The sequence below is a fragment of the Lentinula edodes genome (assembly GCF_021015755.1).
Source record: "Lentinula edodes strain Le(Bin) 0899 ss11 chromosome Unknown C8R40scaffold_26, whole genome shotgun sequence".
Lineage (NCBI taxonomy): Eukaryota > Fungi > Basidiomycota > Agaricomycetes > Agaricales > Omphalotaceae > Lentinula > Lentinula edodes.
The window spans coordinates 417,284-444,270 of NW_025764332.1; the positions used below are offsets into that span (position 1 = coordinate 417,284).

Consider the following 26,987-nt stretch of genomic DNA (forward strand, 5'->3'; position numbering starts at 1 on the left):
TTTGCGAATATAGAATTGACGAAAATTTTCACCCTATGGCCAGGATTGCTTCGCTTCGCTCGCAATAAGCAAGTACAGAAGAATACAAAGGGGATTAATTATCTATCGTGATGGTTCTCCGATGCTCTCCGTGGTTGTACATACAACTTCTCCCTATCCCGAAACAACAAGTTCCAAACCTTTGACTTCTGCGATTTAGTCCTGTACGAAATCAACGAGACTACCCCGTCCAGATACGCCAATGCAGGATCATAAGACCCATGGTAGAAACATTCTGTTGTCTTGTACTTGTTCAATAACAGCGGCAACTCGTTGAGCAACATGTCGAAAAAGGATTTCTTCTCCTCCGCAGAATGGAAGCTGAGTTTCGTAAGAAGGCTTCGGGCTGGTTTCCTTCCCAAAGGTTCGGAAAACTGAGGCTGGAATGCTACTCGTTCGGCTTCTAATCGAGCTTCTGGGTTGTCTATGTTGTGGGATTTAAGTTGTAGGCCAGCGTCTCCAATGAATATAGTCCAGTCTTCTCCTAAACCCACATTGTTTGACCACAATACTTTTCCCTCGCGTTGACGCACAAGCTTTACTTCAAGGTCAACGATAGGATCTGGACAATATTTCAAGGCATTCAAAATCGCTCGAATTTGGACAGCAGGAGATCTTGGCTTACCTAGTTCGCGAGGTAGTGGACATGCCCCAGTGCGATCTGTCGGAATGCTATGAGATGGATTTGATGTTTCTGGCACGCCTGGGTGAAAATTTGAGGCATTTCCGCCTATGTAGACAAGGAGAGAACAGGGCTTACAATGTCCATGAGGGGATGGGTGTGTCTGAAGGGGCAGAGCCCGGGGCAAAGGAGAAGACGCGACACCAAGGATGATGATAAAGAGGATATATAGATGCAATGTTTGAGATAGGAAAGATAGGCAACAAATCATTGGTATCGATCGTGACACAGCCAGAGGTTGCAGTGAGGAAATGTGCGCGTGCGCTGGGGCAACATTGTCCGTTAGCCAAGTCATATCAAAAACAAGGGCAGATCAAGTCCCAAGACAATGAGTGAACGCACTAGACAACGGATTGTAAGAGTGGGAGTGAGGTCAGGCGACTGTGCAGTGAGGAGAGACGCTGTCAGCTAATTTGTAGAGTAGTACAAGAATCTGGAAGAGGAAGAGTATCAAACTAGCGACCAGCGTCAGTTCAAGTTGAAAGAAGAGTTAAAAAGGAGGGGAAGAGTGAGTTCTAACTTCTTGTCCGTCGGAAACTGTTGAACACAGCCATCATGATCACATATACACTTACAGTGATGAGTAGTGGCCAGGGGAGGTGATTATTTTCCTTGAGCTTCAGAATTTGAGGTCCACCTTGGTCCTTCAGAAGCTTCATATGTCATACTTTGAGATGAAAATAACCTCAAGCGCCCATATAAAATTTCCTTCCAAAGTTGTCTCTGTCCGTTCCGACAGCGCATATAAGGCCATCATGTGTCCCTGTTCCGGATGCAGCCCTTTTACTTTCCCTTCATCCGATGCTGACTCGGACTATATCGAGCTCTAACAGGCTCTAACCCTCTCTAACCCTGTGCTCTAGCAGCTCTATAGCTACCTGTCCCACGACAACCTCCTTCACATCGTCCCTAAGCTTTTTTCCCACTTGCCTACATGATTGTTCTTCATTTCAAACGGTCCCCCTCTGCTCTGTAGTTTCAAATAGCCACCCCCATCCTCTCCCACCCTGCGCCCTAAAGGGAAAGGCATCCACCCTATCCCCCCCCCCCCCCCCTCTATCCCACCTTATCCCAGCCTAAAGGAATAGGCTGGGTTGTTTCTATCCCACATCTTACACAAACTTCCTCAGTGCCACAAGTCTCCTCAATCTTTGCTTAATGTCTACTGAAATCAGCATTCATTTCTTATCTTTGTGCCAATATGGAGCCTACTACAGGTTTTATAGAGTTCAACTGATCAAAGAACATCATCAGACAAGTGAGAAGCAATGCCAGAAAGGTGTGTGTTATGTTAAGTTTCAGTGCCATAATTCCACCACAAAGTCGAGCAACATCCTATACGATACAAGTTATACGATAACGGTAAACCTATGCAGCCCTTTTATAAAATATAGCGATCCACAGAATGGCCATCCAGATAAGGCAGCATACCTCCCTTATCAATGAATACGGCAACACCAGATGATTGGGACAATGATTTGTTCTGGTATTTAGGACGGTAACGGAGGTGCAGGAACATATCCTCGTCCTCGCCCCCGGAATCCTCCTCCTCTTCCTCCTCTCCCGCGTTCGTTCATCGAAGGACCAAACCCACCTCGTCCACGGTATCCAAGACCAGAATTGAACCCTCCCCCGCCGCGATGGAAGCCTCGTCCTCGCGGTGTATATCCACCTTCATTAGCAACAGGCGCTGAAGGACGAGCATTGGAATTTGGAGCGTTCGCTAAGTGATCATGCGAAAGACCCCGCGTATGATCAGTAGATCGTGTTATTCCACCCCGTGCTACTATACCAGCAGCACGTGGATGTTGATGTTGAGGATTGGTCATTATGTGCACTGGTTTGGGAGGCGACGAAGAAGGTTGCTGCGGTGCTGGACGAAAGCCTGCAGCAGGATGCTGGCCTGGGCCAGGTCGCACCAGGGGATAGGGACCAGACCGAGGCTTGAATGGCGCTGCATGGTTTACAGGAAGCGGTTGTTTTTGATCCTTTGGATTCGTAGACGTAACAAACTGTGGATCACTCAGGTTTAAACAAGAGTTGAACTCGACCGCCAGTCCACGATACTGTGAACATCTGAGGAAACAGATAAATCGACTCCACGAGATAAAAAGAGAAAGAGAAGCGCACCTGTCTCCGAGGGTAGTTCCACTCATGAATGGCATGTCCCAGACCACGTCCATAGTCTTTGTATTCAAACCAACAACAACACCCTTCGCGCCCAGTGGTACTCCACCTGAGTCCTGTACCATGATGACCCTATCGCTCAACGCGAACCTTTGCCCCTGTAGTCGGTAAATCGCGTGCGCAGGTTTGAGGACCGCCTGCCGAGGAATACCTTTCACGATAGCTTTCTTTATCCCAGTAGTCGACCTGTTTCCGTTGAAATCGTCTGCGAGTTTCTCGATTTGTGTGATAGTCTCCTTGCCCAGCTGGTCACAGAAGAGTGTCACAGCTTCGAAATCCTGAACACCTTTGGATTTCAACCAGCTTCTGATATCTTTGACCCTCGCATCTGGATTAGCACCGGGTAAGACGTCCACCGCTCGTAACATGCCTGTACAAAATTCACTAAGTCAGAACTGTGCAAATAAAATATGCAAAATTCGAATACCATCAACATTGATATCCAAACATTTGAAAACGTCGGGGAATGCCTCTTGATACTCTTTGATCAACTTTATCGCTTTTTCGCTGAATTCCCAATGTCGCCCCTCCTTCCGTGAATAATCTATCACCTTCAAGCTTTTTGCTTCGAACTTGATGTTCAAGCCAATATTGTGCTTCTGATTGTCAGATGAGATGATCAGGAAACTCGAAGTAATTCTTGCTATGCCCCGACTCGACAGCCCAAGCATCTCTGCAGCACGGAACGCAGGATAGTAAGAAGCTGAAGAAGGGGTTTGTTCTTGTGCGATGGCCTTGAATTGAGCATTTTCTGCTTTGTCAGAAGGGAAGAACTGATGGTAGATGAGCAACAGGTACAGATGAGAAGAACCGATCACTTACTGCAAGAATGACAGAAAGACTGGTATCTGTCGTGGCAGACACCTGGGCTGCAACACCATATGCGTGCTCTCCCAAAAAGAAAATCTTACTTCCTTCTGGGAACTCCTCTGACAAAGGCGGAGCTGGTCGCTCGAGGTATCGCGGATCCTCTGCTCCAACAGCGGAGACTGTCATTTGGACCGCAACTTCTGTCTCCTTGTCGATTCCTTCGTACTCTTTGACAAGCGAACCGTCCTCCAGACGTTTAAGACCTTGTTCAACATCGTTTCGGTGAGCATCAACACAGACAGGGAAATGTACAGCAGAATATACCTTTCAGTGGCCTAACATGCAACAAGACCTCCACTGGCCCAGTGACAACCCCGAATCTTTTTGAATAAACACCCTCAATTTTATCTGCTTTGACTTTCCAGAGTCCAAGCCCGCTCTGACTATGTGGCGTCCCTAGCACCTTCTCTGTTCCTCGTCCTGGTGTGCCCACTTTCACCGTCTCATACCGGAATAATTCATCGGAAACCCCTACCACCAGACCTTCAGATAGAAAAGGCCAACCGATAAACGTTCGGTTTCCGAGAACCTCCCGTCCAATATCTTCCGTTTTGCGTTCTTCATAAGTGTTTTTCACGTATACGATAACGCTTTGGTTACGCGATTCCGAGCCATGAACATTGACATGGTGGTAACCCAGTGCCGTGTGTGTGGGGGGGAGAGTATTGAGTGAAGGAAAGCCTGATAAGGCTGATGGACCGGTCAACGCGCCCTCAACAAGACCAGTGACAAGGGGAAAATTAAGGTCCGGGTCTAGTGTAGGAAGGTTAAAGACTTCCATCTTACACATACAGCGGTGAAGTGGAGGGAAAAATCCCGGTAATGATGAAGGATATTCAGTTGGTTCAACATTCAGACCACGGAAGGTGAATTTAGTGGTGGTTCCGAAAGTATTGCGTTGCTTCTCGGTGTCAGTGAGAAGATGCTCCTTGGTGCTCATTGCGGCGAGCAGGCGCTTCTCATCAATGAACGGAATTTTGACGATAGCTTCCCAATCCGCCCTCTTACCATTCAAGTCTTGCTCGAAATCGGCTGGGTAGAAGTCCGATATTGGTGACATACTGCTCGTCATAAGGTCCTGCATTTGAGGTCAGTTCAAGAACGGAGGAATGATGGTTTTCTGACGCACATGATACGCTGTAGGTATATGGTCCTTACTTGCTGCGGGCAGTACACCCATGAGCTGCTCATAAGGCCTGAACGGCTGACCAAGCTTGAAGTCGAAGCTTAACTGTGCGATTCCTCTCCTCCCAATTCCACCCTCTCCACCCCATCTCGCTTTCGAGGACAAATCCGAAATCCTCGGCGCATAGTGGTAATCGTAGAACCAAGCCCACGATTTGACTCCCGTGAAATAATAATACATTACCCATTGCAATCCCTCAACGTAACGATACACCAGCTTCTGCATTTGTTCAGGATCGTCGTAAGAGAATTCCAATTTTCCAGAATAATAACCCCGTTTCCACTCGTCCATCTTGTGAGAAAGAGCATTCGTGGCACGGGTATCAAAATCCTCTTCGCCTCCATCAATCGGCGCCTTCTCGTATTTTCTCAACACCCGTAACACCGCAACTTGAGCCTCCTGCTCCTCATCGTCGAACGCGTCCTCCGGATATGCCGGCGAAAATGAGAGAATGTTACGCCCTTCCTCGTCATACTCATCCCAGGCGAGAGATAGGTTCAAGTCTCGGGCGATAGTCAAGATGAACAACCTGTCTTTTGCCGGGAAATCGTTAGGCATAGTTAACGCTTTGGTTGGTTTCGCCATTAGCCAGTCGCGCACGGCGCGGAAAATGTCATGTTGAGGTTTTGTGATGACGAGCTCATTTGTCTTCGGAGTAGCTCCGTTTTTGTATTTAGCTTGCTTCCCTTTGTACCAATTCGTATCAGAGTTCTCTTTTTCGAATACATCGACTTCCCATTGGGCCATCTCATCTAGAATGAACTGGAGTCGCGGTAAATTGATCGTCCCTGCGTCGTTAATATAACCTTCCATGGTAGGAAGGACTTTCTTGTATACCTCGAAGAGCTTTTCAAGCCCATTTTCGTGGATATGGAGGTCAGGTAAGTTGGGTAAGAAATCGTTACCGACGAATACGGCAAGGAGGACAAAGTCGTCGATGATGCGCTCAAGGGAGTATTCGAATGGTAGTTCAGTAGCGAGAGAGTTGAATTCGAGGTGCAGATATTCTCGGAAGAGGGATAGATGGAGCAGATAGAAATTAATGGAGTCAAGTGAAGAGTTGCCGCGACTCTTCCGTGTTGGCCCAAATTTGACTTCCTCCCGAAGAAGACAAAAATGAGGATCGTGGCTGAGTAAGCCAAGCATAATGAGGTCTGCATCGAGACCGTATAAGCAATGTCGAAGATTAGGGTCGTAATCTGGTTGGGACCGCGATAGACGAATATACTCCATGATTTTGTGCTCGCCCTCTCCTGGAACTTCATGACCGGAAAGTACCACCTGGACATCCCTCCAATTTGAATCCTCCGAGATTTTCTTGTTCACGAAGTATTTAAGCTGTTCCGACAACCTAGCCATGAATGGCGTCCCGGGTGTTATACAATTACTGTCGAACGCCTTCTCTTCTGGTAACTTCTCCCCTTTAGCTTCAGCTTTCTGTCGAAGCTCTCTGGCTTCCTTCGCTGCCCTAAATCTCCTACTACGCTGTTGGTTCATCTTCGCGCGAGGCGCGACCCCATCTACCGCCATGAAAAACAGTTTCTTTGGCTTGATTTTGCCAAATAGATGGTCGACATATGCGAAAATAGAGGTAAAGATCTGTTCTTCAGACAGTCGAAAATGTGCGTCGTCATCATTTGGATGTGAGCAGTTGTGAATGATAGCATTGAAGTCCAGATATAAATTATCTGCTCAGTATTTAGTTGACCGTATTGGCAAAAGGGTGTAACAACGCACCGAATTCGGGTATCTTGTTCTCCTGAATGAGTTGAGACGTTAAAGGGTATCGTTCGCTGTACAATGTCAGAAGGGTACAGAATGAAGATCAGAAAATGACATACGAAATCCAGCGAAAGAACTAAGCATATGGGCGAGAAATTAAAATACTGAAGCACTACATTTTGTACACAACATACCTTAGGGATACCTGAAATTGCAAAGATTCAGTACAATCGTAGTAAGGAGGTTCAGAGGGACTCACCCATATTCTTGCTTGTCGTTCAACGTTGAGGATCAGGCTGCCGGACTCCTCATTTTCCATCATTTGGCGCTTATACTCGGTCCGGCTGACCATTTCAAGCGCTTATCTTGTTTATGTAGTTCTCGACCGTGAACTATTCGCTACAATACTATACCGTCCTGTGCAATTCGACAGTATACATAATACAATAGCGCAAAAAATGCACGAGCCCTCATTTACGTTCAATCTGCCTACTGGCTCTCTCCCTGGTTCTCCTCGTCCCATCATGACAGATGCTGACAGGCGTCGGTTTCCTAACTCGCAGTCCATCCAAACCCCTACGACGATCTGGTGACAACACGCTCTATGCGACAATACAGATTAGGAGGGCGATGCCAATGTTCTTTCAATGTTGATCCCATTGGCACCCCTTATTCCTTGAACCAACTTCCAACAGCCCAGTTTCCTTCTCGGCCTAGGCTTGACCGTGAACAACCTGCTGTGGCAGTCAAAAAAGTCACTAGCGGATTCCTATTCATATTTGAATCAACCATGTCCCCCCCCCCCCCCCCCCCCTTCAGAACTGGCATGTCTGGGCTGATGCTGTGTCCAAGAAAAAATTGTTCCAAATCAAAGCATGGTGGAGAACTGGTGAGAAGGACATGATCCATCATCTGTGATCAGCATGCAGAGACATTGGCTCCCATCATTTTCTGATTCAATCTTTCCTGGTTGAGATGTCGGCACTCATCAAATGGTATGAGACTCGCGCATAGTATAAAAATTCCACCTTAGTGTGAAACTAGCGTTGCGCATGGTAAAATATCTTATGTACGTGCTCAGATATGGAATATATCAAGCAAACTCTCGAGTGCATCAATTCAGCGTGAGACTTCGAAGTCACCCTCACTTGCTTGATCAGACAGGTTCCATTAATTCTAACAGGACACGACCGAGCAGGCTATCTGGACTATATATAAGTTGATGCCTTTGCGGTGATTTTACCTACTTCGACTCTCACGTTTTGAGGACGTTCTTCCCCAGCTGTTCCCAATTCTCCCGCGTCATGGGCAAATTAGGATTGCTACTTCTACTCTTGCTGCTCGTTTCTCTATTTGCTTTGAAATTGAATAACAGAGCCAGGCGTGCGAAGGTAACTTACATTACTATATGTCGAGTAGACTCCAATCTTACTCCTTTCACCAGCGGTATCTTCCTGCGAACGGATTCCGTGGGATTTGGTTGAATTATTCGGATTCTGTGTGGAACTGCTTCCGCGCAAAATCTGCTATACGAGATGCCTGTTTTGGTGTACGCCATTCAAGACACCACTGAAGACTCGGAACTGATTTACCATAGTTTTCAGGAAGCTTGTTCACGTTCTCCCTGCTGGGTCAATGGGTCGTACTCGCAATGGAGAAGGATCATGTGAGAGAGTTGTGCAACGCGCCGGAGGACGTCCTATCCATGGAAGCGGCAGCGGAGGAGGTGAGAGAACCTCTTGCGAAGGAAAAGCATTAACACCTGGTCTAGCTTTTGCAACTGCGCCACACAGTCGGACCGCTATTTTCTGACGAGTTATATCACATCCCTGTCATTCGAACAAAACTTAACTTGAACCTTGAGGAGATCTTCCCACCTCTTGTGGACGAAATACACGCCGCATTTTCGGATATCATCAATACTCAGATTGGGGAAGCAGGTAATTTCGACCCTACTATGGTCTGCTAAATCTAACACCCCATAGATTGGGCATCTATCAAGGTGTTACCAACTTTTTCCCGTATAATTTGTCGAGCTACAAACCGTATCCTTGTAGGGAGCCATCTCTGTACGTCGCATGATATCTCTCGCGGCTAGCTATGATCTTTCATTGTGCCTTCTTTCACAGGCCGAAATGAAGAATACTGCAAGCTTGCAAGCGGGTTCACTAATGATGTCCTGTCCATTGGACCAGTATTGAAGTTTCTTGTACCAAAATCTCTTCGCCCGTGCGTCGTCTTTCTTCTCTATGACATCTATGAAAAGCAAGTGATAAAAATTAGATTAGTAGGAATGGCATACAGGTCGCTGTTCAGCCATCAAAAACGAATGGAAAAATTATTGATACCGTTGATCAAAGACCGACGACGTCGGTGGCATGATCCAGTTTCTGATATTCCAGTCAGCTCGAAGTCTTCCCTTCGCCCTCCGCTATTTATCTAACAAAGAAGTTCAGAATGACATGCTCTCGTGGTTGATGGAAGCTTCCCCGTTGCACGAGGAATACTCGACTGAGTCCTTGTCCATGCGTATGCTCAATGTCAATTTTGTGGCACTGCATACTACGACCAAAGTGAGGGCCCCTTCATGATGATGACTCTCGCTCTTACGAGAATTTACCAGACCTTCACACACGCCATCTACTGTCTCGCCTCTCAACCACAGTATATTTCAATTCTACGCGAGGAAGTCGAACAGCAACTTGATTCAGGTAATACTACGACGTGGACGAGGGAGGCACTCGGACGGTGTGTGAAACTTGATAGTTTTTTGAAGGAAACTCTTCGACTTCATGGTCTCGGTGCGATATGGATGCCACGACTTGCAGTCTCGGATTTTTCCTTTTCCGACGGCACACATATTCCTCCAGGTTATTTTGTTGCTACCGCCGCCACTGCTGTGCATGAGAATGACGCTCTGTACGAAAATGCTCGTGACTTCAACGGATTGAGATTCTCATCAATGCGCAAGGGAACCCTTGATAGACCAGAAACTGAGAAGGACTGGCAGTACAGGATGACTTCGAATTCTGAATCATATCTTGCATTCGGCGGAGGGCGCCATCTTTGGTCAGTTCTTCATTGTCTATCAACATTTCTCTCTCACAGTGGTTTCCTCAGTCCCGGTAGATTCTTTGCTTCAATGGAAATGAAGTGCCTCATGGCGTATCTCGTGCTACATTATGATCTCAAAACCTTGAAAGACGGTGTGAGGCCACCAGATGAATGGTTTGGACCTACGTCTAGTCCAGCCAGGAATGCGAGGGTGTTATTTCATCGACGTCAAGATTTTCCATCTGCGTCAATGGATTGAGCAGATTCGTGGATTTCTGCTTTCCGTACTTTGAAAATTGTGTACATGTATGCTATCCCCTTTCACAGAGTTGCACTTCTGGTTCAAATCATTGATTTTCTTGATATTTTTTGTACATTCACCCAAGGGGAGATATCATGAACACATTTGAGCGCGGAGGCAACGCACAACCTTCGGATTGTTCATACTGTAGTTGATGGGAAAATGACGATTATTGGCACTTTCGCAATGGCCGAACCGTACAAAGCAAAACAGAAAGATTCAATATACTCTAATTAACGAGGAACGTTAGGTTGTACAAAAGATGGTGGAAGAGTAGCCGTGCCAGAATTAGTCAGATGGGAAGTGAAACAAAACTGAAGGTACATTGCATAATGTCTCTTTTTCGAAAATTGTACTCGATAAAACGGAGCTTGGAGTCCAACAAGCCGAAGTTCGATTGGTGTTGGCAAACTGGAAGATCGTAATTTGCGCGACCCCCGATTAAGGATGCACACGTTCTGCATCATAGCAAACCTCGACACTTTCACCGTTGATATTTGGCTGTGGGGACCCCGCTGGTAGGCCCCGCTTCTTCCAAAATTTGTACACCTGGACAATATCCTGATTATTCTTGTAAGACAACAGTTTCGAAACAGCAAAGTACTATAAACAACGCTCACCTCCTGTGTTCCAAACACAAGAGCTACTGAAAGTGGGACTGGAAACACAACAAATTCATTAGCTACGAAGTTGACAAGGGTAGAACTTTCAGATACGAACTGATAGCCAATAGATCTTGTGTGCCTGTTCCAGAAGATGCGGCTGAACTGGTGTTCAAAAAAATGTCGACCAAACTGGACAATGACATGTCAAATGAATATGCAACTGCCAGGAGAACGTTAAAATGCCTACATACATGATTCCCAATCCTCCAGCAAATGTGTAAGTTCCCGCACGAACAAACAGTGCAAATGGAAAAATGGGGCCACATTGGCAACGCCGCCGTAGATCCCTGAAGATACTGCGTAGACGCCAAAGATAATAGGCTGTGTACACTGCTGAAACATGTTACATGACAATTGAAAGTGTCCACAGGAACTATTTGCGTACACTCAAGCAAGATCATCAGTACAAGGAGAGCAACCACTGTGACTCCAGTAACGGTGGTACTGCCAACGAATGAGAAAAAAGAATAACGATTGGCATTATAGCTTACGGCAAATTGTCATTGATATGACAGAACATCTGTTGCGCGTTCCGTTGAACAGTATGTTGTTTAGAAATACCGGTCTAAATTAACTGTTAGAAGAGGGAAGTCACATATAATGCGGAGGACTGACAAATAGTGCAATCCAGAAGACGAATTGATGAGTCAAAGGTGGTAGGAATAACAGCTGAAGCACAACGCCTTATATATGAACAAGTCGCCATTCAATTGAGCTTGACCTACTTACAGCTGTAATGAGCCGTTTGTCAAGTTTTCTTGATGTCAAGGTAGTGAATAGCCTGAGATACAGCTCAAGATTTTAATCAGATACACAGAGTCTAGTAAGATAAGTAGATGGTAACTCACTTCCACAATGAAGGCTAATCCTGCCGCAGCAACACTGTACAAAGTTTCTGTGAGCTCAAATAGATAGGTTCATACAATAGAAGAGTATGTAGTTACCTTGGAGGTGCAGCATAGATTAGTCCTGCTTGAAATAAGCACAAACCCAAAGATGGACTGGCTCCGGTTTGGTGTCCAAGAAGAAGAAGGAATGATATACAATACAACAGGGAAGAGACCATCAGAGCAAACCAGGTTTTGAGCCGCTGGAGTTTCGCTGAGAACAACGCCGAAAGATATGTTGCTGAGACAAGGGCAAGAGCCGTGAACTGCAGCACATCGAACACAACAAAGGCATGAGTTTCTTCGGCCTCTACATGAAGTGAAAGGTCAAACAATCGATTTATTGAAAGGAATCACCCACCTCTCGTTGCAAGAGCGTATCCAGACATGTTCAAAGGCCCAGTGAGTCGATGAGGAAAGAAAGGATAGATAGTAAAAAGGTCGGTGCTCCTTCTTCTGCATATATGAGTATGGGAACTTCATCTGATAATCTACCAAACTGCCAACCAAGTTGACGCGTCAGCACTGAACTGAGCCCTATCGATGGAAAATCTTGTTTTGTAACTCTTGATACAGCCATAGTGGCTTGATGCCCACTACCTACTACCTTTAGGAAGTGCATGGGTCTAAGGATAGTCCATTTCAGGGACTGCGATTTTTTGCCCCGTCGTCTCCCGTTGTTCAAGTGAGCACTGTGAGCACTCAGAGTGCGCAGAAGATAAGCAGAGAGAAGCAGAGAGAAGCCAAGTCTAAGTATGCTGAGGTGGGCGAACTGCAGGTAGCGGACTATGGCTAAGTCACTCATCTTCCCACGGATGACTGTCGTACAACGAACGAATACTTACTTTCATTTGCGATGGTACATTGTACCCACTTTTACTACCGTAGCCTGACCCTCCGGTAAAATGGGACCGTCTACCACAATCTATTCGCGTCACAATCCACAAACCCTATTGGTCTATCTCGGAGATGACAAGCGCACTATTTGTTTCGGGTAATAGGTTAAACTTTTGAATACACAGGGTCCCGGTCATACCTTCTGAGGCCTTCTGTCAATAACCAAGAGAATATGCTATTTAACAGCTTGTTTTCCTTCCACGCATTTCCTCTCTAGATCTGATTCCAACGGCTTGAAACAAAGAACATGCGAGAAGCTCATACGTTTCTTATCTTCGCAACTTTGATCACCTTTTCCTATGTTTGTGCCGACGGTTTACCACAGTCTCCTTTCACCTACGAACAACAACAGCCTTCGTGCATGAACCGAATCGTCCCACCGCGCACGACAACCGCCATCACGAATGTCAGCGTATTTGATGGCTATAATTTCCTTCCCCCTCAAACTGTGACCATAGATGGGGATGCTATAACTGATTTCGCCTTCAATATCGAGAACATAGTCGATGGAACTGACAAGTTCCTGATCCCAGGATTAATGGACAGTCATACTCACCCGGACACCTGCGATGATCTGAAGTCCTTCGCCTCTTATGGTATCACGACGGCCTTCCAGATGGCCTGTTATGACTACGCCCAGTGCGATATACTAAGGAATCAGGAGGGCGTCACTGATATTATGCGAGCTGGGATCCCAGCTGTCGGACGCCATAGTGCTCACTCCCGCCAAGCCAAACTTTTCACGTCCCAGTCATTGTATCTCGACTCTGATATAACCGCTGCAGTCAACAATGCATTCAGTAATGGCTCCGACTTCTACAAGATCGTAGCCGAGAAAAACGGTCCCACTCTCGAACAGCAGAAGGAATTGGTTGAACGGGTACACGCATTAGGAAGACAAACCGTAACGCACGCTTCACACCTCGAGTATTACCTCCAAGCCATCGAATCCGGCACTGACAGTATACAACATGTCTTCGCTGACGGCGAAATTGACGCGTCCATGATCGCCAAAATCAAGACCCGCGAGAATATGTTCGTGACACCAACTATGGAGATGTTCCGTATTGCCTATGCGTACCCAAGACTTGCCTTTATCCTTCGGGGCTGGAAGGGATTTGGAAAAACTTCGTTTGCGGACATCCAGAAGAACGTCCATAAGATGTTTATCGCTGGCATTCCGCTTCTCGCTGGGACTGACTCTATAGGAAACGCCTTGCGTTTCTTAACTGGTGCATCTCTTCCTTTCGGTCCCACTTTGCATTGCGAGTTGGAGAATTTCGTCGACATTGGAATGACCCCTGCGGAGGCCATACGGTCTGCAACAGTGGTACCAGCTGCATGGCATCGCGTCAGAGATCGCGGTGTTATCCTTCCCGGAATGAGAGCGGATTTAGTTTTGTTGAATAGTAACCCTTTGCTCAACATTTCGAATGCAAGGGACATTGCTCGCGTGTGGATTGCCGGAGTCGAGTATCTTGATGTAGCGGATGGTGCCAAGTTTTCGTGTAGCTCACTAATAGATTGAGGCCTGAAGCTCGATCGCGACGGCATCGACCGACGATAATTTCAGATAATGTGCACGTGCTACTTTTCATGTTTCGAACTTACTTATGAGTGATCATGATCACTGATTTATCGATGGCTGACTTCAACGCGACTCTACAGGTTCTGAAAGAATTAGTACCCCCAGCGCTCCAAAATCCCCGAGTGGGCATCATATGTGGCTCCGGACTAAGCGGTTTGGCAGCAACCCTAAGGCAAACTGTCTTGGTGCCCTATGATAGACTCCCAGGTTTCGTTCATAGCACTGGTATGCCATTTATATTATCTCCTGATGTAAAATCATGTTCCTATCTAGTTCCTGGACACAAGAGCTCGCTTGCGTTTGGGCTGATGGGCTCTGGAGCTGGGGTACCTGTCATTGCAATGCTAGGAAGGGTAGGTCATATATCCAGCCATTGTTGGCGCTGATGGACATATCCTCAGTCAGTTTCATCCTTATGAAGGTCATAGACTGTCATCTGTAGTGTATCCGGTGCGCGTGATGGCAAAAATGGGAGTCAAGGATATAATCAGTGCGTTCCATCTAAAATTTGACTTCTAATATGATCCGACTCGATGTGCAGTTACGAATGCTGCTGGCGCCCTAAATCCAGAACTTGCAGTCGGAACTAGTCCGTGATTTAACACCCTATGCCCTCACTTCTCACCATCGTTCTAGTCGTTGTCGTCCATGATCATATCGCTCTGCCAAATCTTACGGGAATGAACCCTCTTCTCGGGCCACAGACAAATCTATCTTTACCTCGCTTTCTCCCCCTATCAGACGCGTATTCTCGTCTCTTACGCAAGCTGGTGTTCCGTGCGGCTCACGATCTTTCGATTAAACGCGATGCATTGGCGGAAGGAACATATGCTTGGGTTAGCGGACCCACTTACGAGACTCCCGCCGAAGGTCGATTTCTTCGTGCTGCCGGTGCGGATGTTGTCGGTATGAGGTCAGTCTATTCTGCCTTCACTTTTTCAATCGTGAGTTGATAAAGACGGCAGTACTGTACCGGAAGTCCTCGCAGCTAGGGAGGAAGGCATGAATGTACTCGTTCTAAGCTTGGTCACCAATGCGGTGGTGATTCCTACGGACTATAGAAGTGTCCGTGATGAGTTTGAATCTGAAGTGAGTTTCTTTACGTGTTGATATACATATCTTGCCAAACCCCTTATCTCGCAGAATACCGGTATGTCAGCGACGTCAGTGGTGGATGAGGTAGTATCTCATGAAGAAGTCTTGGCTCTCGGAAAACTGAAGGGCGATCTTATGAAGACCATAGTAGAAAAGGTCATAGATCTAATTCCAAGCGACGTATCAATGTCTGTGCAAAATTAAACGTCCATACATATGTACATGATAGAATTCTTGTCAAAAGGATTTGGTTGTTCCAAAAGGTGGAGTATTCATGCTAAAATACCGTCGTCTTGACTGCAATTCTGTCCATTGGTCACTTGGTCACTCACACGAACTCAAGGACAAAGAGTTGCTTTGTGCGTGGTAGTGTAAGATACCGTGTATGTACAAACATCGATTACATGTACGGTAACTAGTGAGCTCAGCTGTAGAGTCAGAATGCCTGTCTGAGTAGGCGAAACATATGATACAGTAAGAACGAATATAAACGAGTGATAGAGGGGCCGGTCATGAACAAGAAAGGAAAACAACCCGATATTGATACAGCAATCGAACGACACCAGCGTTCTCCAGATTTCACAAAATAAAGGAGTCGAAGGCCAAATATTTCCCCGCAAAAATTCAAGAACTGTGTGGGCTATACATCCTGTTGTAGTGCTCGGCGAGAATCATCGATCCGGTCCTTTCAACACTGGCGAGCAGAAGAGGACGCAGGCGTGCTGCCGGTGAAGCTGGAATATTCATGGGAGCCACAGTTGAAGGGAAGTTTGGCCTCACGGCACTCAGCATCGGCTGATTTCGGAGCCCAGTAGGCATGTATCCATTGGCATTTTGATTCGCTAGCCAGCTCGTTACGTCCAGGTCCTCCGACGTCAAGGAGGATGTAGAAGCCTCAGAGACGCGGGCACGTTCTTTCTGAGGGGAAAAAGAACGGGCGGATGAGGACAGTGCGACATTTCTGGGTGAGAGCGAAGGTCGTGCTGGGACAGGCCGTGATAAAGAACTTGGTGCGACGGAACTGGGACTGCTCAGGCTCGAAGTAGACGGATGGTCAATGATCAGATGAGAAGGCGGAGGGGTACGCCGGGGAGGGATAGGAAGACTGGTAGTCGAGCTTTGGGATTCCTGTCGGATATGATCTACATTTGAAACCCGGGCTGGAGGCCGAGAGGCAATCATACTTCCAGGAGCTTCTACGACAATGCTTTCATTCAGGATCGACACTGGGGAGATTTGCCGATTGACTTCCTCTGCAGTGGCATGGCGGTACGAGCTTTGCGCACTTGCAGCACGCTCAGGATACGAGACCGTGCTACTGGCATTGTACGAGGAAGGTGAGCTCAGTGAAGTTCCTCTGTATTCCTTGATCATTGCTTCAGTCAAATTCAACTGAAGGGGTCCTTGAGAGCCCAGTGAGAATCGTCGTTTGAAAGTTTCTGCTGTTCCAAAGCTCTCCAAATCCGCTTGACCTCCGGAGGCTGATTTGGCCTCAAAAGCAGGACTGAGAACGCGGAACGTGTTGAACAAAAGCAGAGCATCCGCGATACCTGCACACCGAAGATCCGGTCAGATATTGACATGAACGAATGGTGACGGTGTAGACTTGGATCACTTGCCTAGAGCGAACCAACAGACGAAAGCAAACACCGTCACCTGAAAGGGAATCACAAATCCTCTGATAGACAACAGCCGAGTGACTGAGTAGGGCACGAGAAGCAGGATGTAAGCTGAGTACGAATTATTGAGTCTCAAAAACATTGAGCTGTTATTGAAGGAAGTTACCTGCAGGATACCTAAAATGTATGATGGATATGTCAAAGTGTGTTTTTAATCAATGGCTTGCCTACTCACCATAGCATACTACGAGCAATGCTAGTAACAAACTGCTGATAAGTGGAATCTGAAGTTACCCTGACTCCCCCCTTAATTGCAATAAACCCCCGCAGCACAAGAAAAATGAGAGTGTATAGGATAGCCGAAAGCACGGCGGCCAAGAAAATCTTCTCCCATTTAAGTCTGACGTTTGATTACGACGAGAACTGAAGGACTTACAGGCAGAAGATGGAAGAAGAACAGTTGCATTTTCAATGAGGCTCTGACCCCGCATGCCAATCCTGAGGGTCCGTAAACAGGACCCAAGTTCGAGATTAGGGGAAGAAAACCTAACATAAGGTGTAACGAGATCGAATAACATAGATCAAACCAGTGCTCACCGAGCACAAGCGAAACAACCCAGCCAAGCAAAATGGTAGGCCCGTAAACGTAAATCGACTGTCGTTTGCGAAGCACCAGAGAATTGAACGTATGAAATGCAATCGCTACCGTGAAGTATGCTGTCGCTATATTCCCGACCTGCATAACGGCGGCTGAAAATACGATATTCAGACATAAAATATCTGTATGCACGGAAATAATGAACCTTGGGACGTGCAAATAGCATCTAGGCGCTGATCAGATCATAAATTTAGAAAACAGACATGACAAGACGCACTATCTGTAATGGCACGGTTCACCAAGAACGGAAGACCCAACAATCCCGCTATTCCATTGATCATGTTCGCAATAAGCAAGCAAGCGGCATAGTATCCCAGTTGGGTATTGAATAATGTTTGTGCAACGTTCTCCCCCAGGACACGAAGGATCCCCAACCAAGAAACACGCAAAAATATGCAGAACAGGGAAAGGGTTGAAAGAATCGCAAAGGCATTGACAACCTGCAAAATTTGAGAAACATCGGTGATGGGCATCTTCAACGATGATCAGGAAACGTACGATAGCACCGGCGACTTCATTCGACGGAATTGGCAATACTGTCTGATTCTGCATTGCGAAACTTAGAGGAAACGATTTCGTTCTAACAAACTGGTGCGTGGATTTTGAGAAATTTGACGCAAATTGGTCGTCCAGCGCCAGTCTTTCGAAAATCAGTTTCTCGAGAAGAAACGAAAGGAAACCGGTCCTGAATGAAACGAAATATTGAAATGACCTGAGTGGTACAGAGGAAGAAGTTCAGATTGTTGACCCATGTTTTCATTTCAATGTTCTTCCCTTCATCCGCATTTGGATTACATGTCGTCAAATTTATGATGGTATGCTATGGGGTGTGCTCTGGTGTGCTACACAGGCATACAGTTCGATGAAACAGTGTTTGACCATAGGCAATTGATGCTGCGGGTAAAATTTTTGGCACGTAACGCATAATCCGTAACATAGCCCAGAGCTCAAATGAGCCATAGGCCCAAAAACTCGAAGCGGGGCTTCAACGCCGCACCGCGCGTTCCGATCGAATCCAACGGGCCTTTTCTTTCTGTTCCTCCCCAAGACATAAAATGAGAGAAGGCATATCCATATTGACTATGTACATACCATGAACATAACAAACATAACAAACAACTAATACAAGAAATATGCTACCAGTACGCAAGAACAAGTCATGGTAAACGTACCTGTAATTGGATTACATAATCAATCACAAATGACTTTGAGAACTTGAATTTGGGTCTTGATGACCAGGTCTTGTCGCTTGAAGCTTGAAATTCTTGCGGTTCATTGCTATCAAAAATTTGAACATTGAGTAATTGAGCATTGAGGTTGGAGTAAAGTGCCTCCTTCATGAGAGAAGTCATCTTCTACACATGATATATTGAAAGATGGTTTTGAAGTGCACGCAAATGTCCTATATTTCTTGTGTTTGGAGTTGTTGTATTTGACAAGATGTTGAGCGTGAAGTTGCATATAATAGTGGTGTATTCAACCTTGAGGTGGCCAATTTTGATGGATGGGTGAATCTTTCTCCCTGCAGAGAATGCAAGTTCATAAGAGCATTGGAGGTGGTGGTGCGAGAGAAAGAGACGACGACGAAAATTTTACAAAGATCACATGAGCAAAAAAATTCCCATTTCGTATTCTCACATGACTAGAATTATAGACTAGGGATGAACAGACAGAAATTGAAGCAAGAGATGGCCTCAAGAATGCGCCGTTGCTTATTTTCGGGCATTGAGCCATGGCATCAATATTTGAAACTCAGTTCAAATGAGTATTTCGTACCTTGTTCATACTCAAACATTTGAACATGGGTTATATGAAGGTCTGACTGTGTAGGAGATCCTGGTGTGCTCTAGAACTGATGTATGAGATAGTAATTGTATTGTTGCTGTACTGCATATGTACTTATGTAGTTAGGAAAGAATTGACAACTGCGAATCATTTCTCATGTCGTGTATAGCAACCGATCGGAAGAACTCAAGAAAGCAACAAGAAAGCTCCAATCAACGCCAGCTCCCTAATATAAGTAGCTGAATACCTTTGTACGTACATCATGAATGCTGAATGCGAGAACTTAAAAGTCGCGAAGATTCTGGACTTCAGATGATTTTATGATCACTGTCCGTATTTGGTCCAAGTACTGCTTACCCACATACACAGTACAGACTACAAATGTAGTTGATCATGATACACTGGTATTATGTCCGGTTGAAGAACTTCTCGATCCCTCTTGGCCCAATTTCTTTCTCTTGGATCATTGGAGTTTTGACCTTCTTGTGAGGCCCTCTAACCTCTTTCACCTCCGGCTCCATTTCTCGGGCAACGGATTCAGCAAAATGAAAATCACTATGTTCATCCTTCAGAGCCGCTAGAGCGTAGGCCCGTCCCAGAACGTCACTGGTGGACAGTAGCTTTGGCGATAGTGAAAGCGTCTTATGGCATTCTAAACATGTGAAAGAGGTGGTATTCTGATCGGCAGATGGACTTGAAGGTCGAGATCGTACACGCTGTGTATTTCTGTGCCGACTTTTCGAGGGGTTACCGTTCTTCTCCTCGTTGGGACGCTTGACCCCAGTCACAGCATGAGAGTCAAGAAAACTGGCGATGCTTTGTTGGCTTGCGTCTGTTGCCTCGATCCCCGTAAAGCCCAGAGAAATATAGGTAATCCTAATGGTGCCGGTAACGTTCCCTACGAGTTCCTTCCAAAGTTTACCTCCGGCTGCAGCGATGACATTGACGGTGACCTCTTTGGTAAATGGAAAAGGTGCCTGTTTGGATCGAGCCGTCCCATATCCTATGCGGACCTTCAGAACTACGAGAGTACGAAAGCAGTTAACCTTACCGTGACCCGCATGTAAAGCAAGGGTTTTAGGCCATAAGTTGGGTCTTTCCTTCCTAGCATCGTTCAATCTCAGCGATAACTCAGCAGCGAGAACGCGAATCCAATGTGGACCATCATCTATTTTTGTAATTGGTTTTTGGAGTGCTTTCGCGGCTAACATGCTTTTGTTGACCGGTGATTTTTCTTTGACTACAACGGATAAGTTTCAGTTTTCTTGCAATTGAACCGGTGTTGAATCACCTTCGGACCTATCGATTCCACTTCCAACGAAAACATGAATCACCTTGACATATGCTTTGATTATAAAACATTGACATACCGTAATATCTCATACACCCAAATAGCGCTTTCTCCGAATTTGGCTTGAAATTCCTCTACAACAGAAAATCAGTACTTCTCAACTTGAATATTCAAAGCCGACATAATTGAAACCAACCAAGCGGAACGGGACTATGTACAATTGTTGAACTCAGTCAAGGGTGGTATTTCCGATAACACGATGTGTACATACAGCAAATCCGCGACTGTTGAAACATCATATTCTTTAGCGAGCGCTTGCCCCAATTTGCCACCCAGGAATCGAATCTGATTCATGATTCAATCAACAAATGCAAAGAGCGTTCAAAATCCTACTAAACCTTTTGGAATTCTAGAGGCTTGAGATAACATGGTATTGCCTGATTGCGTAGAATGGTCTGTCATGATGAGATGATGAACCCACCCGCGAAGCAAAAAAGGAGTAGAGGTACCTGCGAATATGGCTTCCTATATGACGCACAGAGCTTCGTTCAGTTGAGAAAAGGTTCGCTACACCAACAAAGTGGCCCTACTTTGGCAAGGAACTTGTTTCTAGCGATACCCTACATGTTGAAGATGAACGACTAGTAATGCCGGAGATGAAAGCTACCATCAACTCACAGCAGACGTAGTATATCCTAGTTGGGCAGCAATGTCAACTCGCACTTTGTGCATCATTTCAGCAGCAAGCCTTAGGGCTATATCATGCCACGTTAAAGGAGCTGATTGGGAGGTCTCTTCGTCGGTCGATTCGGAATTCGCATTGGAATAGATGGGTATGAGATGCGAGTCAGTGCCCCAATCTATGGGGGGAGGTGGAGGAAGTGGAGTATCGACGCCATTTGGTGCGTCAGCGGGTATCTGAGATAGATATGGGAATCTTTGTAGAAGAACTTGTCGCACTGGCTTTGTGAAATCAATGAACGCTTCGTCAATAGATGCCTTTTCTGTCAGCATCGATATCATCAACTTGTGTGTTGCAGTCATATAGAGCGATAATCAACCTATCTCGGCGTCGGGAAGCCCCTCTTTGAGCATGCTAAACACTTTGGAACTCTCCCTACGGTAGTAATCGAGAGACACCTGATTGACTGTTAACGCGTATTCGACATTGTAGAAACGACAGTTGAGCACACCTTATGTGTTCGTGAATCAACATTGTCCCAGTACCCGGGTTCAGCATCTCCCTCCTTATAGGTCGCGACGTGAACAATCATCAGTTCCGGGCAGCGTTCCTTGGCGTCTTTGAGTTTATGGAACCGTGAAATGCCGAATTTACGGGCGGGATAATTTACAGCGATTATGCCTTCCCATTGAAGAACTACGAGAGGTTTATCCGTGACGCCAAGGCGGACCATTTCGCATGCCGCATAAAACGCATCGGAGTCGCATAGTGCCACCACCCGAAGCGGATCCTTGATACCAAGATTGTTTTGAAGGATGTGGCGATAAGTTATCACTGGGTCCAGATCATCAAAGTCTTGAGCTTTGTTTTTACCTTTCTGGTGCGTCGGAATCATCATGCCAATATTCAAAAGACGTAGATAGTGAATGAAGACTTAGACAGTCATTGTCAACGAAAGACTGGTCACGTTGTCAGTATAGACAGCTTTGACTTTCCTAATGTACTCATGTTCGAACCCAAATACGAAAAACAGACAGTGTGTAAAGGTCCGCTAGTAAAGTACACATAATGATGCAAAGGACAATTCATCTAGAATGTCTCGGAATACAGGTAGGCTGGGGGTCTCGGGCTTGACTTATCCAATCATCCGTTGGATCTGCGCCTGGTACAAGATAGGGTGACATAGGGAGATAGCACATTTCCTAATGGAAGGATTAGAGCTTAGTATCTAGAGCGCGCCGAGACTCACATCGGTGTTGCAAGCTGGGTTGCATTTGAGCCAGATACTCCAGTCCAGCCATAGCATCAACGCGTTTACATCCTGTTTCCACCGGTCGTAAATTGCTTTCAGAGGTCTATTTACCCCACTGATTTCAAAAGAGGTCTCCACTCGATGGTTCACACCATCAGCCCACATCTTCGTAATAGTCCTACAAATCTCGCGATTTGTGGCTCTGAGCGCTGAGAGCATGAGTTTTTCCGAAGGCGTGAAGGTTGTGGTAAAAGTAGATGCGGATGCTGGATATGCAGTTGCACAAGCTTTATAAACAGCGGTGGCCCAGGATATGTCATCTGAAAAATCCTCGATATTTGCACGAGCTGTTAAAAGGTCGTACGGTTGTAGAATCCCTCGTAATTGCAAAAACGTTGCCCGTATTGTAGATGAGAGGCTTTCTAAGGAGCCATCTGTAGAATTTAAGTCGAATCGTATCAACTCCAAACGCGATGCGTAGCGCTGAACGAGGTTGTGAAATAGCGACGACCAATCAAACTTCTGTTCTAATTTCATCCATTTTTCCGGAGCAAGCTCCTTTTCAACTCGAGACTTGACGTTCTCAACCTCCGAGGGGATAATTCCTAAAATTCGATGTTGAAGTCTATTTTGCCCGAAGCGCTGACGAACGAGGCTAGGTGCGAGGGAAGGATCGTAAAATGAAACCAAACGGTGAAGGTGGAGCTGAACTCGAGTTTCGCCAGGATATTCATCTATCCGCTTTGACGCTACCAATTCCCCCATCCCAAACGTATCTAGCGGAACCCCGAGCTCCATGTCTGGAGCCCGTATATTTGGGTATCGGGTTGAGTAAGACGAATAATTTGGCGAAGTAGTAGGATGGTAAGGTACGTTGATGTGAAGCATGGAACTGACTTTGAGACCAGCGGAGAAGTCGCATATCATGACCTCACTGAGTAGGGTAGATTATTAATTTGGCCAGTAGTTTTCAGAGATTACCTACAACGACGTATGAAGTCTGATATAATCCAATGCTAAGTCAGCGACAAGAGATGGCATATTTAGGAGAGAAGAGCGTTCACCTCACAAACCCATCTATTCCAAAGTTGTTACCCCACTTGCATAGATCCTTAATCCGTCGTGGTTCGTCGCTATATCTATCAGGCATCACTCGACCCCACGCGAGAACGTCCTGACTATCAAGAGTCCCGCTGCCAGGAAGTTTGAGCCCGCTGTATCCGTCGAAATACACTATATTGAGAGGACGTTCAACGACAAGAGTCAAATGCCAACATCCTGTGTCGTCCGTGGTGAACAGTCCGCAGTAGAGTGTCGACAGTTCAAAGTCAAAAGCTGTCCATTCCGGGGTCGCTGGAACCATTGGGTCGCCTCGACCATGATATAGGGAAGTACCTGCAGGTATGATTCCTGGCACAACGGTATGCCCTGTGTATAAGATAAATAAACGCGGGCAAAACTCAAAAGGGCTCAACATACCATTCCTATACCGTCTGTTCGGCCATCCCATTGATAAAGAATGCACACTGTTGAAAACAAGATTGGCAGTATCATTTGGACTTGGGGCGAGATCCAAATCCCAAGTTGAATCTGAGTCGATCTCAGGTTGCTGAGCTATAAATTGGGCTGTCCTAGTCACCGCCAGCCAGCCCAAGAGTAACAGCAGCAGGGCTGAGAACATTGTCGCGCACTACCTAAGAATATCTAGAGTGCCATATGGTCGCGTTGACTTGGAAAGATTGGCGTATGTAGGCAGATTTTTAGAATGAGATAAGATTTAAATCCGCAATCGAATCACTCTGATTGGTGGATCGATATCGCATCTCTTTTCAACACCCACAGCATGACGACAGAGGCTTCCAGATGTTCCTTCGACCATTCTTTACTTCCACATTCTCATCTTCACTACGACGTTTCTATAATCAACAAATGGCCGCAAGAACTATCGCTGTCCTAGATGAACAGGAATTGAAGGATGGTCAAATGTGCGAATTTGTTTACTTGTCAAGCATTTGCCATTGCAATCAAGACTTGGCGCAATGAGCTGCTCCGCTGGTGTCAGATTTTTACTGCTGGATCGAACTCTGATATCCACTACTAGGAAAGAAATTGAATTTGACAAAGGAAAAGTCCTGGTTGCACGTCTGGGAGATAAAATACACGCTACGAGTGCTTTCTGTACTCATTATGGGGCGCCTCTAGCCAAGGGTGTACTGACTGCCGATGCCAGAGTCGTTTGGTAAGCCTTGAAGTAGACTTTGAACTATCCTTACCAATGAAGTGTACCATACCATTTAGTCCTTGGCATGGAGGTTAGCTAGAATATTTAACGAACATACGATTTTACCTTTGAGCTGACTTGGAAGACAGCTTGTTTCAATCTTTGTAGTGGTGATATCGGTGAGTATCGATAATATGGATAACCATTTCTCAGACCACGTACTGATCATGAATATAGAGGATGCACCCGCCCCCAGCCCATTACATTCCTTCAAAGCATATGTCGCAGACGGAAAGATTCACGTAACGGCCAACCCCGAATTTACTTTGAAAGAGAATATGGGGAGACCTCCCAAACTTTCCACGGCTGGTTTCGATGCTGTTGGAAAAGGCACGGTTATCATCGGAGGCGGATCGGGTGCTTTCCAAGCCGTTGAAAGCTTACGAGAGGTACCTCGGAAACAATGTAGACATGGCGTTTATGCTGATGTCCTTCTCATCGCTAGCACGGCTACAAATTCCCAATTACCGTTATATCCAAGGAGCCACATGCCCCAATCGACAGGTAAGAGTTATCAACTACCACCTTATCCTCCACAATTTGACAGACTTTGACGCGCCAAAACTAGGACTAAGCTCAGTAAAGCCTTGATCACTGATGCTTCGAAACTCCAGTGGAAGACACCCGCAGACCTCAAAATCAAATATGGTGTTAACCTCAGAGCCGGTGTCACCGTCACATCTGTTGAACTGCAAGATCGAAGAGTTATCCTAGATGATGGAAAGGATAACATCGTATATGATAAACTTATTATTGCTCCTGGCGGTACTCCACGGAAATTACCCATTCCTGGCGTTGATCTCCAAAACGTGTATACGTTCCGTGGTGTCCATGATGCTAAAAAGGTTGACAGTGGTAGGTTTCTCTATTCGAAATTAAACGTTGAGATCTAATTTCTCTGTAGCGGCAACGGAGGGCAAGAAAGTTGTATTCATCGGAAGTTCCTTTATCAGCATGGAGCTGGTGACAGCCCTTTCCAAGCGGAAGCTCGCTTCTATAGATGTTATCGGAATGGAAGAGTATCCATTCGAGGTTGTTCTTGGTAAACAAGTCGGCGCTGGACTCAAAAAGGTAGAATTTGTCAAATTACAAGTTATACATAGCTAATGGCCCTATGCTAGTTCCACGAGTCCCAGGGTGTAAAGTTCCACATGCAGTCCAAAGTTGAGAAGATAGTACCTCGTGAAGACGATCCATCTTTGGCAGGTAGTGTCGTGGTCAACGGCGAGACTCTTCTCGCGGATTTTGTGATTATGGGTGTTGGCGTAGCCCCTGCCACCGAGTTCCTGAAAAGCAGTGGCATTGAACTTGAAAAGGGTGGAGGTATTGAGGTCGACGAATATCTTCGTGTCGTAAAGCTTCCGGCAGCAAACATCGAAAATGTCTTTGCTATCGGTAGGAGATTTCCGTTACTCAGCGTTCGCACATTATGATAATGTAAATGACCGTCACTTGTGGTCAGGCGACGTTGCAATCTACCCGCAAGCTGGGGAGCTAGTAAGGATCGAGCATTGGAATGTTTGTGCTACCTGATTTTGATGTGATGAACATTTGATGATACAGGTCTTCTTGTGCAGGTTGCCGGAAATCATGGGAGGGCGGTAGGAAAGACGATCGCTGGACAGCCGCAACCTTTCGTGAAAACTCCAGTCTTTTGGAGTGCCCGTGAGTCATGCTCATTCGAATTTCAGGATGAAACAGTTTTTAATTACTTTATGTGCAGAGGGTCAACAGCTACGATACTGCGGCTATGCTGCCGGACACGACGATATCATCATCAAAGGCAATCCTGAGGAAATGAAGGTTTGTGATTTTATATACTTGGATCCACCTTTCAGCTTCCACTTTATGACCAGTTCATTGCCTACTACGTCAAACAAGGCAAAGTTGTTGCCGTGGCGAGGTGTGTTACTGAGGTTCCGACTTAACATCCTGTATTCTGAAGATTATATTTCCTTGTAGCATGCAAAATGATCCGGTCGTCAGCGCAGCCTCTGAACTACTTCGATTGGGTTTGATGCCATCTCCGAATGAGCTCAAGGATGGAAAGGTATTTGTTCTGCCCTTAGCAGTAGAAACTGGCGTCGAGCTGATCCGCATCTAGGATTTACTCAGTGTCGATATCTCAAGTGTCAGTTCGCTGCCAAAAGTTGAATAACGGAACCCTCAAGGTTTTTGGGTGTTCGATTTTGTTTTTGAAAACGACCAAATTTCAGGTATTGAAACAATGCAATTTGTACAGTACA

General features: G+C 46.0%; 11 protein-coding genes across 11 annotated transcripts; 4 read left to right on the forward strand and 7 right to left on the reverse strand.

The window, feature by feature from the left end:
• Window positions 1–32: 32 nt before the first annotated feature.
• C8R40DRAFT_1113612 (uncharacterized protein) lies at window positions 33–1,319 on the reverse strand (the record flags this gene model as incomplete). The annotated part of the gene is made up of 3 exons (XM_046228478.1): window positions 800–1,319; window positions 665–742; window positions 33–601 (listed from the first exon to the last, which is right to left on the reverse strand). Coding segments are annotated over exons 1-3 (794 nt in total), but the record flags the coding sequence as incomplete, so codon positions are not given.
• An 892-nt stretch (window positions 1,320–2,211) lies between these two features.
• C8R40DRAFT_1172646 (exonuclease II) lies at window positions 2,212–7,038 on the reverse strand (the record flags this gene model as incomplete). Its single annotated transcript, XM_046231891.1, has 9 exons — window positions 2,212–2,797; window positions 2,852–3,278; window positions 3,336–3,681; window positions 3,731–3,981; window positions 4,043–4,856; window positions 4,908–6,652; window positions 6,702–6,757; window positions 6,881–6,891; window positions 6,946–7,038. 9 exons carry the CDS (start codon window positions 7,036–7,038, stop codon window positions 2,212–2,214), a joined length of 4,329 nt encoding a protein of 1,442 aa, XP_046084538.1.
• A 1,257-nt stretch (window positions 7,039–8,295) lies between these two features.
• On the forward strand, window positions 8,296–9,999 carry C8R40DRAFT_1050200 (cytochrome P450; the record flags this gene model as incomplete). The annotated part of the gene is made up of 8 exons (XM_046224610.1): window positions 8,296–8,412; window positions 8,458–8,626; window positions 8,672–8,755; window positions 8,816–8,915; window positions 8,970–9,087; window positions 9,143–9,259; window positions 9,310–9,755; window positions 9,807–9,999. Coding segments are annotated over 8 exons (1,344 nt in total), but the record flags the coding sequence as incomplete, so codon positions are not given.
• Window positions 10,000–10,482: 483 nt separating this feature from the next.
• C8R40DRAFT_1172648 (uncharacterized protein) lies at window positions 10,483–11,982 on the reverse strand (the record flags this gene model as incomplete). Its single annotated transcript, XM_046231892.1, has 11 exons — window positions 10,483–10,602; window positions 10,662–10,699; window positions 10,762–10,835; window positions 10,898–11,039; window positions 11,092–11,150; window positions 11,198–11,271; window positions 11,322–11,375; window positions 11,436–11,498; window positions 11,555–11,588; window positions 11,651–11,903; window positions 11,955–11,982. The coding sequence occupies 11 exons, from the start codon at window positions 11,980–11,982 to the stop codon at window positions 10,483–10,485; spliced, it is 939 nt and encodes a 312-aa protein (XP_046084540.1).
• C8R40DRAFT_388487 (uncharacterized protein) lies at window positions 11,725–12,553 on the reverse strand. The gene is made up of 2 exons (XM_046234895.1): window positions 12,439–12,553; window positions 11,725–12,365 (listed from the first exon to the last, which is right to left on the reverse strand). Exons 1-2 carry the CDS (start codon window positions 12,442–12,444, stop codon window positions 11,985–11,987), a joined length of 387 nt encoding a protein of 128 aa, XP_046084541.1. The 5' UTR covers window positions 12,445–12,553; the 3' UTR covers window positions 11,725–11,984.
• A 298-nt stretch (window positions 12,554–12,851) lies between these two features.
• On the forward strand, window positions 12,852–14,018 carry C8R40DRAFT_1161694 (uncharacterized protein; the record flags this gene model as incomplete). Its single annotated transcript, XM_046230159.1, has 1 exon — window positions 12,852–14,018. One exon carries the CDS (start codon window positions 12,852–12,854, stop codon window positions 14,016–14,018), a length of 1,167 nt encoding a protein of 388 aa, XP_046084542.1.
• Window positions 14,019–14,038: 20 nt separating this feature from the next.
• Window positions 14,039–15,598, forward strand: C8R40DRAFT_1113652 (nucleoside phosphorylase domain-containing protein). The gene is made up of 7 exons (XM_046228479.1): window positions 14,039–14,303; window positions 14,352–14,431; window positions 14,484–14,568; window positions 14,620–14,667; window positions 14,715–14,991; window positions 15,044–15,167; window positions 15,222–15,598. Exons 1-7 carry the CDS (start codon window positions 14,114–14,116, stop codon window positions 15,375–15,377), a joined length of 960 nt encoding a protein of 319 aa, XP_046084543.1. The 5' UTR covers window positions 14,039–14,113; the 3' UTR covers window positions 15,378–15,598.
• C8R40DRAFT_1113657 (uncharacterized protein) lies at window positions 15,512–18,418 on the reverse strand. Its single transcript, XM_046228480.1, has 8 exons — window positions 17,949–18,418; window positions 17,668–17,890; window positions 17,596–17,616; window positions 17,229–17,542; window positions 17,028–17,176; window positions 16,959–16,969; window positions 16,793–16,903; window positions 15,512–16,723 (listed from the first exon to the last, which is right to left on the reverse strand). The coding sequence occupies exons 1-8, from the start codon at window positions 18,000–18,002 to the stop codon at window positions 15,798–15,800; spliced, it is 1,809 nt and encodes a 602-aa protein (XP_046084544.1). The 5' UTR covers window positions 18,003–18,418; the 3' UTR covers window positions 15,512–15,797.
• A 1,033-nt stretch (window positions 18,419–19,451) lies between these two features.
• On the reverse strand, window positions 19,452–22,157 carry C8R40DRAFT_1113667 (DNA polymerase eta). The gene is made up of 12 exons (XM_046228481.1): window positions 21,720–22,157; window positions 21,588–21,666; window positions 21,205–21,530; window positions 21,117–21,146; window positions 21,036–21,068; window positions 20,925–20,981; window positions 20,798–20,871; window positions 20,723–20,736; window positions 20,606–20,660; window positions 20,527–20,546; window positions 20,287–20,475; window positions 19,452–20,238 (listed from the first exon to the last, which is right to left on the reverse strand). Exons 1-12 carry the CDS (start codon window positions 22,104–22,106, stop codon window positions 19,643–19,645), a joined length of 1,860 nt encoding a protein of 619 aa, XP_046084545.1. The 5' UTR covers window positions 22,107–22,157; the 3' UTR covers window positions 19,452–19,642.
• Window positions 22,158–24,249, reverse strand: C8R40DRAFT_1149900 (uncharacterized protein). Its single transcript, XM_046229537.1, has 5 exons — window positions 23,940–24,249; window positions 23,525–23,888; window positions 23,446–23,460; window positions 22,458–23,394; window positions 22,158–22,410 (listed from the first exon to the last, which is right to left on the reverse strand). The coding sequence occupies exons 1-5, from the start codon at window positions 24,139–24,141 to the stop codon at window positions 22,294–22,296; spliced, it is 1,635 nt and encodes a 544-aa protein (XP_046084546.1). The 5' UTR covers window positions 24,142–24,249; the 3' UTR covers window positions 22,158–22,293.
• A 140-nt stretch (window positions 24,250–24,389) lies between these two features.
• On the forward strand, window positions 24,390–26,899 carry C8R40DRAFT_1050298 (uncharacterized protein; the record flags this gene model as incomplete). Its single annotated transcript, XM_046224615.1, has 15 exons — window positions 24,390–24,445; window positions 24,562–24,699; window positions 24,759–24,772; window positions 24,831–24,860; window positions 24,919–25,130; window positions 25,187–25,245; window positions 25,310–25,596; window positions 25,646–25,812; window positions 25,863–26,136; window positions 26,204–26,259; window positions 26,319–26,406; window positions 26,465–26,544; window positions 26,598–26,644; window positions 26,704–26,791; window positions 26,846–26,899. The coding sequence occupies 15 exons, from the start codon at window positions 24,390–24,392 to the stop codon at window positions 26,897–26,899; spliced, it is 1,650 nt and encodes a 549-aa protein (XP_046084547.1).
• Between the last annotated feature and the right edge of the window lie 88 nt (window positions 26,900–26,987).